The sequence below is a fragment of the Pelodiscus sinensis genome, chromosome 1, assembly GCF_052426305.1.
Source record: "Pelodiscus sinensis isolate ZL-2025 chromosome 1, ASM5242630v1, whole genome shotgun sequence".
NCBI classification, from domain to species: domain Eukaryota; kingdom Metazoa; phylum Chordata; order Testudines; family Trionychidae; genus Pelodiscus; species Pelodiscus sinensis.
In genome coordinates, this window is record NC_143052.1 from 89,468,732 (window position 1) to 89,480,764 (window position 12,033).

Consider the following 12,033-nt stretch of genomic DNA (forward strand, 5'->3'; position numbering starts at 1 on the left):
GAAAATAATATGTAGAAAGCTTTTGTTATAATCTCCTTATGGATTGAGTTAAAACCTCGTTGCAATTGATGGGTGCAAATATACTCTTCAGTTAACATAATGGTAAGGCTATATTAATCACAGCTGCCCATCTAAAAGCAAAGGGTTATGTGAACCTACCAAAGAGGCTTGGACTGTATGGGCGTGGCTTTTTTGTGTGTGTGGGCTAGAGATGTCAATGTGTAGTCGACTAGACAATTAACTGATAAGCCTAGGCTTATTGGTTAATCTTGTCAACTTCACTCATTTTGCCCCTCTCCCCTCTTCCCCCCCCCCCCGTATCAGAGGCAGCAAGGGGGGAGCAGGAGCTAGTGCTAGGGGGAACTGGCTTAAAAGCTGGTTCTCTCCAGCACTGGCTCCACAGTACCACCTGCTTCACTAAAGAAGTGAATTCATAGAAGTAGGGATCACAAGGGAAAAAACAATTTCTCCATAGCTTTTAGAGTTTTATACTGTGGACTATGATGACTTTTTCCCTTATAAAATTAGGTGGCAACTTTTGTTCACACATACAGGTTTAAACTGATTTTCAGATTTGGGATGGAGATGAAATTTCCCTTCTCAACCATCCTGGAATATGTCTGCAAGATTCTTGAGGATGTTTCATCTTACCCTTATTTTGGACAAAATTAGGAGCAGAAGGGAAAATATCTTGCTTGATTTTTTATATTCCCTACAGTTGTAAGGGGTGCTTAGAACAGGTGGACCTCTACATTTTCTATCACCTTAAATTAAGTGGGTTAACTACAGGGAGAAATGGGCAATAATTTTTGCAGTGGGGCACTCTAAGCATTTTGGTAAGTGGTCAGCTGCTGCACTTTTCAGTTATATTGCTGGAAGGGATGTGGGACAGAGTTTGGGTGCAAAGGGGGGTTCTGAGCTGGGATAGGAGTATAAGAGAGGGTACAGGGTCTGGGTGGAAGTTTGGATGCAGGAGATGGTTCTGACCTGGGGCAGGGAGTTGGAGTGTGGAAGGAGATGCAAGGTGTGGGCTCTGGCCCTGGCTGGGAGGCACTTACCATAGGTGACTCCTGGCCACCATCATAGTGAGGCAGGTGGGCAGGCAACCTTCATTGCATGGTGGCCCTACACTGCTCAAAGCTGTGCACCTCTTGAAGGTGGGGTTTATTGTGTCTCCATCCACTGTTCATACCTGCAAGTACCCCCCCTGCAGCTCACATTGGCTGGTTTCCAGCCAATTAGAGCTTTGAGAATGGTGCTGGGGATGGGAGCAGCATTGCAGAGACCTACTGCCTCCTCTCCAAAGGGGCATGCAGAGACATGATTGCCAGCAGCCTCTGGCCATGGCGAATCTAGGAATGGCATGGCAGGAGTTGTGGCAGACAGGCAGACTGACTGCCTAAGCACAATGCTGGGTGGTGAGACATTTTTCTCCAGCTTCACCCTTGAAAAAAATGTTTAGTGGCCCAGATTCAGCCCATGAGCCATGTTTTGCCAACCAACTGGCTAAAAGGTATGAATTGGCATTGAAACTTTTTTTTAGTTGCTGGTAATATTTACTTATGAGATGAAGAGACAGTCCATAGAAAAAACGTTTATCCTGTTTATCTATTACTAGAAGGAAAGCTGGGATGGATTTCAAATTTTGAACACTGTCTTGCATGCAAGAGTAAAAGAGAAACTGACACATTATCCAGTTTGTCTAGATCTGTTTCATTTCCAGGTGGCATTGTTGAATTCAGTCTTTTAAAAAGTTCACATATTTGTATTCATCTCTTCTGCTGTTTGCTGATAAAGGCATTAGGAGCTGGTCTCTGTGGCTTCGTCTATACTGCGAGTTTTTGCGGCAGAAAATATGCTAATGAGGGACTCTTAGCATGAATCACGACATCCTTAGCATATTTTCTATCATTTCTTTTTGCGTAAGGGGTTTTTGCGTAAAAAGAAACAGTGTAGCCACTTCCGATTTGCTCAGCCCCCTGTTTTGCACAAGATCCTTGTCTGTCCTGGAGAGGCATAAGGATCGTGCACAAAATAGGGTTTTTGCACAAAACGGAAGCAGCTACACTGCTTCTTTTTGTGCAAAAACCCCTTGCGCAAAACGAAATGGCAGAAAATATGTTACTTATGTCACAACTTCATTAGCATATTTTCTGCCGCAAAAACTCGCAGTGTAGACAAAGTCTGTGTGTACACACATAAATATACGCGAAGACCAGTTTTTAAGTTGAAATTGAAAGTGGCGTGGCATCTTTTTTTATGCACATGTAAAGAAGTCAGGTTTTTTTACTGAGTATCTCTCCATCTACATAGGCATATAGTTTCTGGATGTAATTAAAGAATTTTTCAGTGGAGGCAACTTATGTCATTTAGCCTACTCAATTCTAACATTTAAGATATTGAAAAACTCTGTATCTAATTTGGTCCAGAATGGTCATGTCTGAACTAGGGATGTTAACAGGTAACCAGTTAAATGGTTACCTTGTAAGCATCAGCCTTAACAGGTGATGCTTACTGGGTAATGGTTAACCGACACCTGGAAGCAGTCCTGCCAGGCACCCTGCACAGGCTGCTGGGTTCCAGCCTGCGTGGGCTGGGGGCTGACTGGCAGGGGGCAGGGGCAGCCGTTGCACCCTTCGCAGGAGTCCGGAAGCCATGGTGCCAGCCCCCTTGGAGTGGCTGAGAGCAGCCAAGCTGGAGCAGCCCCTGCCTGTGGCAGGGCCACTCTAGCCCAACTCTAATGGGCAAGGGGACCACTCTAGGCCCAGTGGTACAGCCTCCCACCTTCCTCTCTTTTTAATCCTTTAAATGGTTAAACATAATATTAGCACTTCATTTAACTGTTTAAGCAATTAAACAGGGTTTTACATCCCTAGTCTGAATAATAATAGCTAAAATCTGCTCAGGGGTCTGTGTGAAATGAGTAGATGTGTCTCAGTCAGTTCCTAGTGAGCCATATATCCACGTTACAGTTGGTACCCCAACAGTTGAATAGTTTGTGGAGACTAATGCTCCCTTCTTCCCTAAAAATGGTCCCTTTACATGAGGGGTTGAGGCAAATCAGTGAAAAATGATGTGTGTGGGACATCTATACCCTTTATGGCCTGGTCTTTGTCTCTTCTATGATTTTTATTATCACAGCTGTCTTTCACAAAGCATAAAGTTGCTTGTTGCGCGCGCACACACTCTCTCTCTCTCTCTCTCTCTCTCTCTCTTCCCTACACAGAGCCCCACCCCACCCTTCGAAACCCTGACTCCTGTACCCTCTAACCCTCAGCCTTGAGGCCTTCCTTAAGGACCCAAACAATGCTGGGTAAATATGCTAGTAGAATATATTACATAACCCTGCAATTAACTTTTATATTGATAGATTTTCCATACTCTTGACTTGTTCTATAGTGTGAAAAGGGAACACACATTTGATGTCAAAATCTAATATGAAACAAAGGTAATAGAGTTTTAAGACCAGAAGGGACTACTAGATAATCTAATCTGACCTCTTGTGTGTCCCAGGCCAGCAATACCACCTAGCACCCTCACATCAAACCACTGAAATTAAAACAAAGTATTACTGCATATAAGAGACCTAACTATTACGTGGCACAGACAGAGAATAAGAGGGATTACACTCTGTATTAGTAGCAGAGAAATGAGTGAGATCTCTCCTTCCTGGTAAGTGACCTTTGTGTTTTGCTGCAGAAAAACTCCCAAGACTCCTGCCAATCTGACCTGGGGAAAAATCTCTTCCCAAACCTGCACGTGATCATTTAGACCAATGGGCAACCAAAAATAGGGAGTTGTTCACATGAGTGTACCTTCTTCACCTCATTCAGTCTCGGCAAGCCGTGGCCCACTGGGGTTCTACCTGCGGCCCTGTTGTCCCACTGTCTTTCTCTTTCCTGCACACTCCTTTTGTGCACTGGATACTGAAGCCTTGTACTTCCGAGACCTCCCCACTCCCTCCCAGCACTTTCAGAGTGCATGAATTTGCCTGATTTGCACTCCATCTCTGCTCCTCCCCTTTCCTCCCAGAGTTTGAACAGCCACAAACAGCTAATCTGGTTTGAAATTCTAGATGCAAATCTAGAATGGTCTGTAGCACCTCTTTCCTTTCCTGCATTTATACTTTCAAATCCCTGTCCCAATGTTATTTCATACAGCTCACTTACCTTTTTGTATTTTGGAAAAAATTGGCTGCTCTATATAAACAGATAGCACTCTGTCCAGTATCAGAAAGGGAGAGTAATATTGTCTACCTTTGGGATTCCCAAACTCTGATATGTGTACCCCTGACAGGATAGGAAGTACACAGAAAAAATTGTGTAATGGTCAATTTTATTTATTAATTATTTATTGAATTTTCATAATGGGTTGTTCAATGTTTTAAAACTCTGTGGGAGTTTATGTAACATATGTTAGTTAGTCCTCACTTCTAATCACCATACAGCATGGGTTCTGTTTCCCAGCAATTGTCCAGTCTAACTGAGCTCAGTACTTACTGAGAGGGGCTTTTTCAGTTGTATATGTTGTACTATATGTGTATGTAGCCATCTGTCCATATTTCATTGTTAAAGACAAGTTGTGTTAAGAAGAACACACAAAGTATCAGTACTGAGAAGGGATGGGGTATGCGGGAAGCTGGTAGATCAGAAATTTCCAGGGTTTCTTCATAGCATACTCCCTTTCAGGTCTACATAATACTTGTTTTACTGTCAAATGTCTAGTTTAGCAAAGAGAAAGTGTTTTTAAAAACTTCTGTCTTTCAGGAATATGAGGGTCTGAGCAAGCAATCGGGTTGTAACCCGGATGTCTGGGTGAATCTAGCATGCACATACTTCCTCTTGGGGATGTATACACAAGCTGAACAGGCAGGATTGAAAGGTGAGGTGCATCACATTGATTGACTGTAGTAAAAGTTGGTGATTTAAAAGCCTTTACAGCGTGTTCTACAGAAAGTATTTTATGATTTGGAAAGTAAGATCTGAAACAAAAATGCAAGAGGCTGATTTATCCTAAATCTTGGCAGGTAGTTAGATGATCTTTGTGTTCCTTGTAACTCAGTGATTCTGTTACTCTAAGCTGTTTTTATTTAACATGAGGATTGTAAAGTCTCTTGCTATGTAAGAAAGTCTTGGGCAGGTGGAACATCTGGAATTGAAATAATCTAGTAGGAATACTTTTTTCCTGATTGTGTGATAACATGGATAATGGAGTGGAGAGCGTGCTTATAAAATTAGCAGAAGACACTACAGTGACAAGATTAGAATACAAAATAACATGATAACTTGGAGAATTGGTCTGAAATCATCAAGATGAAATTCAGTGAAGACAAGCACAAAGTACTACACTTAACAAGGAAAAATCAAGTGCATAAATATAAAAATTGGAATAAAAAGCTATTTAGTAGTATCACAGGAAAGGATCTAGGAATTATGGGGGATCACAAATTGAACATAAGCCATTAATATGGTACAGTTGCAAAAAAAGGCAAATATAATTCTTGGGTGTGTTAACAGGAATACTATATGTAGGCACAGGAGGTAATTGTCCTTTTCTACTTGGCATTGGTGAAATTTTATCTTGAGTATTATTTCCAGTTTTTGTATGCTATGCTGTATGAAGGGTATGTCCTTGCTCAGCACCTTGCTGAAGGACTTGGATGTTGCAAGAAAAGGTTCTAAAGTTTCCACAGCACTGACTAAAAGAGGATGGATCAGCACCCAATTCCAGGTAGAGTAACTACCTGTTTTGCCTTCCTAAAATTCTCACTGCAGTTTCACTTTGAGAAGTTACCCATCACTTTCCCTCTGCCTCAGTGTAATATTTGAATAAAATCAAATTCCATTTAAAATTAATAGTGGTAGTGGAGTGCCTAGTGGACTTCATGGAGTTTCTGACTCTTCTCCCTTTTCCGGGTAAAAGCCTTGTTTAGGGTTGGGTGTTTTGTCTTTTGGCTTGTTGCTTAAGTTGGTATGTTTGTTTTGGGGAAAAGGGATTGATTGGAGAGGGCAGGGCTACGTCAAGACTGCAAGCCTCTTTCGAAAGAGGCTTTTTCGAAAGATACTTTCGAAAAAGCCTCTTTCGAAAAAGAGCGTTTAGACTGCAAGCAGTACTTTCGAAAAAGCAAGCCGCTTTTTCGAAAGAAAGCACCCAGGCAGTCTGGATGCTCTCTTTTGAAAAAGCCCTGTTTGCATTCAAGAACGCCTTTTTTCAAAAGAGCACTTTCGAAAAAAGGCGTTCTTCCTCGTGAAATGAGGTTTTCCGCCATCGAAAGAAAAGCCATGTTCTTTCGATTTAATTTCGAAAGAACGCGGCTGTAGTCTAGACTCAGGTGAAGTTTTTTCGAAAAAAGTGATACAATCAAAAAAAGAACGCATGTGAAATTGACAAATCAAATTTTAGAACAGAGTGGGGGTGAGGGGGAAAGGTAAGTTTCTGTGAGGTAATGACATAGGGGTGATAATCGGGGAAGCTATCTTTGTAACGGGTGAGATAATTAGAGTCTTTGTTTAAACCCATACATAAAGTGTCAAATTTAAGCATGAATGACAGTTCTGAAGCTTCTCGTTGAAGTCTGGAGTTAAAGTCTCTTTGAAGCAATATGCATGTTTTAAGGTCATTAAGGGAATGATCAGTCTGGCTGAAATGGCAGGCAACAGCTTTCTCTCTGTGAGAGAGTCTTATGTCTGTTTTGTGTGCATTGATTCTTTGGCGAAGTGTCTGAGACGTTTGTCCAATGTACATAGCAAATGGACACTTTAGGCACATGATGGCATAAATTAGATTTCTGGATGAACAGGAATATGTGTTCTTGATCTTGTAACTGGCATGGTTAGGACCTTGGAGTCATGCTGAGACCCTAGATCTCGTTGCCATCTGGGGAGAAGCATCAATGTAGGAAGCTCTTGTGACTGGTCACTGGAAGTAAAGATGATTTTTTTGGACATTGCTAAGTACAGTAGATGACTGCAAAGGGGCAAAATAACCTAGATATCTATTAGTACAGAATTAAGAGCAAACAGCTCAGAAGAATGTACATTAAACTAAGGACATCAGGAAAAGATCTGGGAATGGAAATGGAATCTATCAATCTTTTGAGAAGATGGACTAGATTTTGATCAATTACAGCTTTACTGAACACCCATGCAATAAGCCCATGTGGACAAGAAACAAGAGTTATTAGAAGAGTCATTAGAAGATAAACATCAGGAAGCCAGTGAAAATCTGTCCCCAAAAGCCAGGATCTCTTTGGGACTCAGGACCCTGATGCTGGAAATGAACTGAACTCTCAGTAAGAAACCCAATTTGGATCTGAGACCCTGTTGGGGAAATCTTATCATGTTATGTTATTAATTATGCTAAAATACTTTGTTAGCTATACTGTATTTCATTTTAACAAGGGCTAAGCCAACTTGATGTTAATTTGAACATTTGTACTGCATAGTTTTGAAGGCCTTTGGAGAGAAGGAAAACTGCTTTCTGAGCTCTTCTGGACAGGAGTGATTGGAGCTAGTGTTGTGCAGCAAGAGAAGTGTTGTGCAGCAAGATGGAATCCAGTGAGTCTCTGACCCACTCCTTCTACTGCACTCACCCATTTTCAACTGTTCTGTGAAGAAATCTATATTAATCCTCTTATCTTTTCTCTTCTTCAGTTTGGACATTCTAACACCCCCCCCATATGTTAGGCCTATGCACCCCCTGCCTACTGTTATGGAAGACCCCAAACCTTCTAGGCTTAAACCCACTCTGATCCATGACTTACTAATCCTTTCTGGTTGATGCTTATTCTGTTTGGAGGAAAGTGTGTGGTTTGTAAATTTCTCTCAAGGACTTGGTGGTCAAGGAATGCATGGCTGAAACTGCACTTGTTTGAACAATCAACATGCGCCACCAAGGACCTGGAAGAGACTATTACCTCCAAAGAACAAGGAGAGTACTTTTTCAGTGAGTACTCCTTGTAATAGACATCACACCACAGGTTGATCAGGGATAGGAAAACAAGGGGGGAAAACATTGTTAAAACTGGTGCTAGCTACGTCAACTCCAACCATCTTGGCACCAAGTACAGTTGCACTGATTAGTAACTGGCACTGATATTAGGTTGGCCTGAACTCTAGCAGCCCTGGCACAGACAACTGCATTTTTAGGACCAGCACCGGTGTCCCAACTTATGGGTGAGGCTAAAAGGCAAAGCTAAAAAGAGCCTCATCATGGCTCCAAACACTGGGAAATACCATATTAGACGGAGGAAAAGAAACAGCCTTTCTCCAAAAATATGGAATCTTAAGTCAGTGGCTCTCAACCTTTCCCGATTAATGTAGCCCTTTCAGGAGTTTGTCTTGTGTACTTCCAACTTTCACCTCACTTGAAAAGTACTTTCTTACAAAATCAGACATAAAAATACAAGTGCTTCACAACACACTATTGTTGAAAAATTGTTTACTTTCTCATTTTTGTCGCAGAATGCAAATATTGTTCTTACTATACACTGAAATGTATTTAGAGCAGCATAAACAAGTATTTAGTATGAAATTTTAGTGTGTACTGACTTTACTAGTAGTTTTTATGTAGCCCATTGTAAAACTAGGCAAATATCTAAATGAGTTAGTGTACATCCTGGAAGACCTCTGCATTCAGAACCACTGATCTAAGTCATTTGCTGAGGTAGGAATGATACTCCTACCTCAGCAAATCAGCACTAACAAAGATTCTGGTGCAAACTACTTTGCTAATTTATGGGGCTGAGGTACACTCTTAGGGTGCATCTACACAGCACTCTTAGCTTGAAATAAGTTACTCAATTTGTGCTATGCAAATTGTGTAGCTTACTTTGATGCTATTTTGAAATAACTCACTATTCCAAAATTCCCCTTACACCTGGTGCAATGAGGGTTACCAGGATGTTGGAATAAGCCGCCCGTTATTTGAAATTATTTCAAAATAACAGGCTTACTCAAAAGATGCGGAATAGCTATTTTGCGATATGGGAAGTATCCTGAAATAGCTCCTCAGTGTAGACACAGCTTAAGATAGGCACCTTCCATTGTGTAGCTCTTAAGATGGGGAACTGTACCTTATGGCATTCCTAATCTTTGTAGATTAGGACGGTGCTGCAGTGAAATTTAGGAACTGCATAGAGGAGATATCTTGTATGAACTTCCCTCTGTTTCATGATTTGAATATTAACAACTCCTTGTATGCAATCTTTTTCTCAATACTTTCTATTCTTCCTCCCAACTGCTGTCACATACCTCTTTCCACAGAGAAGAGTGATTTGTTGCAATAACTGGACCTACATATGTACTCTAATTGTGGGTGTATTTACATTGCACACATAGGTCGAAATAAGCTATGCAATTTGAGCTATGCAAATTGTGTATCTTATTTTGATTTAATTTTGAAATAGTTTATTTCTAAATAAAGTGCTCTTCCAACAAATCCTTTAACCCTCATGAAACGAGGATTATAGGGATGCTGGAATAGCATGTTATTTAAAAATCTATTTTGAAATAACAGGCTTGTTTAAAGACTCGGAATAGCTATTTTGGGATAGCTGATATTTCCAGTATCCTGAAATTGCGCCGCTATCTAGATGTAGCCTGTGAACTCAGTTGTAAAAAGAGGATATTAGTTAATAAGATCTCACAATAACCATCTTATCGCAACAAATGTCAATGAGAAAAAAGGGCAATTGACTTAACTTAAGGTCTGTGTTAAGCTCACGCTTGGTAAACAAGAAGAATGTGGATCCAGAAACCAATCAAAATTGGCGTTCTGGATATTGTGCCTGATTGGTGGGCAAAATAATGAGGGAATGGGATGATCTCTGCATCACTCAGATGTAGGGGATTTAAAAAATAAACTTTAGGAGAAAAATTGGTTCCTGGAGCAAGCTTTACTATCCTGGCCAACACCCAGACATGGACGACACATCTCTTGGTTCCCTATGTCTACATCATCCTGATCCTGAAAGAAGTCTTGGAAAGATCAGACCAGAAAGAGAGATAGAAATGACATCTCTCCTGCTATCAGGTTTGGCTGAAGCCTGTCCACCACATGCAAGAAGAGACTTTGTGTCTCTCCTGCACCACTCCGATGTATCCTTTTTCCTTTCCTACCTTATTTCTTTTCTGTTCTATACCCCTTTTTCCTTCTATGTAATACGAGGCTTGGTTACCCACCCAAGACTGCATATTTTGCAACACTAAGCCTGTGACCAGAAAGAAGCAACTAAAAACAAAGCCTAATGCTGGTCAGAGTGGCCAAGATTGTGCTGGGCCAGTGTTCCTCCAGCATCGAGGTTGCAAGTAAAAGTCACTACCACAGACGAAAACTGTGTTTTCCATGTACACACATAGGGTATGTCTACACTACAAAGTTAATTCGAACTAACAAGCCGTTAGTTTGAATTAACTTTCATAGGCGCTACACATACAAACCGCTAGTTCAAACTTAATTCTAACTAGTGGAGCGCTGAATTCGAACTAGGTAAACCTCATTCTATGAGGACTAACGCCTAGTTTGAATTAAGTAGTTCGAATTAAGGGCTGTGTAGCAACTTAATTCGAGTTAGTGGGTGGCTAGCCTTTCCCAGCTTGCCCTGGTGGCCACTCTGGGCACAACCAGGGAAACTCTTCTGCCCCCCTCCCGGCCCCGGAGCCCTTAAAGGGGCACGGTCTGGCTACGGTGCCCGTGCTAGGTGCAAGCCTGCCAGCACTCAGCCAGCTGACCCTGCACCTGGCATGGCATGAGCTAGCCACCCGCTGCCACCCAGCCCTCTGCCTCTTCCCGGGACCAGGCTGGCGGCTCCCAGGAGCCTGCCCGGGGCCGCAAGAAGTGGGCGCCCGCCTGGTCTAGTAAGGAGATCGAGGACCTCATCCAGATTTGGGGGAAGGCCTCCAATGTCCACGACCTCTGCACTAGGCTCAGGAAAGTGGCCGTCTAGGGCAGGATAGCTGCCAGCCTGGCCATCAAAGGCCACATGCAAACCCAAGAGCAGGTTTGCATGAAAATCAAGGTGGTCCAGTGAGACCCCCCGACCCTGAGCTTAGAACATAAGAATGGCTGTACTGGGTGAGACCAAAGGTCCATCTAGCCCAGTAGCCTGTCTGCTGACAGCGGCCAACACTAGGTACCCTGGAGGGGATGGACCGAAGACAATGACCAAGCCATTTGTCTCGTGCCATCCATCTCCAGCCTCCCACAAACAGAGGCCAGGGACGCCATTCCTACCCCCTGGCTAATAGCACTCCATGGACCCAACCTCCATGACTTTATCTAACTTCTCTTTAAACTCTGTTATAGTTCTAGCCTTCACAGCCTCCTGTGGCAAGGAGTTCCACAGGTTGACTACGTGCTGTGTGAAGAAGAACTTTCGCTTATTAGTTTTAAACCTGCTGTCCATTAATTTCATTTGCTGTCCTCTAGTCCTTCTATTATAGGAACTAATGAAGAACTTTTCTTTATGCACCCTCTCCACAAGACTCATGATTTTACAGACCTCTATCATATCCCCCCTCAGTCTCCTCTTTTCTAAGCTGAAAAGTCCCTGTCTCTTTAGCCTCTCTTCATATGGGACCTGTTCCAAACCCCTAACCATTGTAGTTGCCCTTTTCTGAACCCTTTCCAAGGCCAAAACATCTCTTTTGAGGTGAGGGGACCACATCTGTACCCAGCACTGAAGATATGGCATACCATAGTTTTATACTTCCCCTCCTCCTTCTTCCCCTGGCTTCCCCCTTCCAGCTCCCTCCTCCCAGGTTTCCCCCTCCCCTCTCCCACCCTTTCTCTTCCCCTCTCCCACCTCCTTTTCCCAGTCTCCCCAGAGGTTTATTCCCCCACCCCAATTTTGTTAAATAAAGAGAGTTTCTATTTTTGAACACAGCTGTCCTTTATTTTGTACATCAGGAAGGGGGGCTAGGGAGGGGCAAGTGGAAGGAGGTGAGGGAGGAATGGGGTACGAGCCCCTGATGGGGAGGACTGGGGTGGCTCTGCGGGCTCTTTGGGGTGGAAGCTCTCCTGCAGGGTCTCCTG

At 42.7% G+C, this 12,033-nt stretch overlaps 1 protein-coding gene across 3 annotated transcripts in view; it reads left to right on the plus strand.

Moving 5' to 3' along the window:
- The window catches only part of IFT56 (intraflagellar transport 56), an 83,972-nt gene that overhangs the window by 1,291 nt on the left and 70,648 nt on the right, over window positions 1-12,033 (plus strand). For 2 of the 3 annotated variants that reach the window (XR_003090266.3, XM_006127813.5), the window contains exon 4: window positions 4,767-4,881. The exons of the other annotated variant lie outside the window; for it this stretch is intronic. Coding sequence is in view for 1 of the 2 variants with exons in the window: in XM_006127813.5 (XP_006127875.2) it covers window positions 4,767-4,881 (115 nt within the window). In the remaining variant the exon portion in view is untranslated. The remainder of the gene's footprint in view (window positions 1-4,766; window positions 4,882-12,033) is intronic. 3 annotated transcript variants of the gene reach the window in all.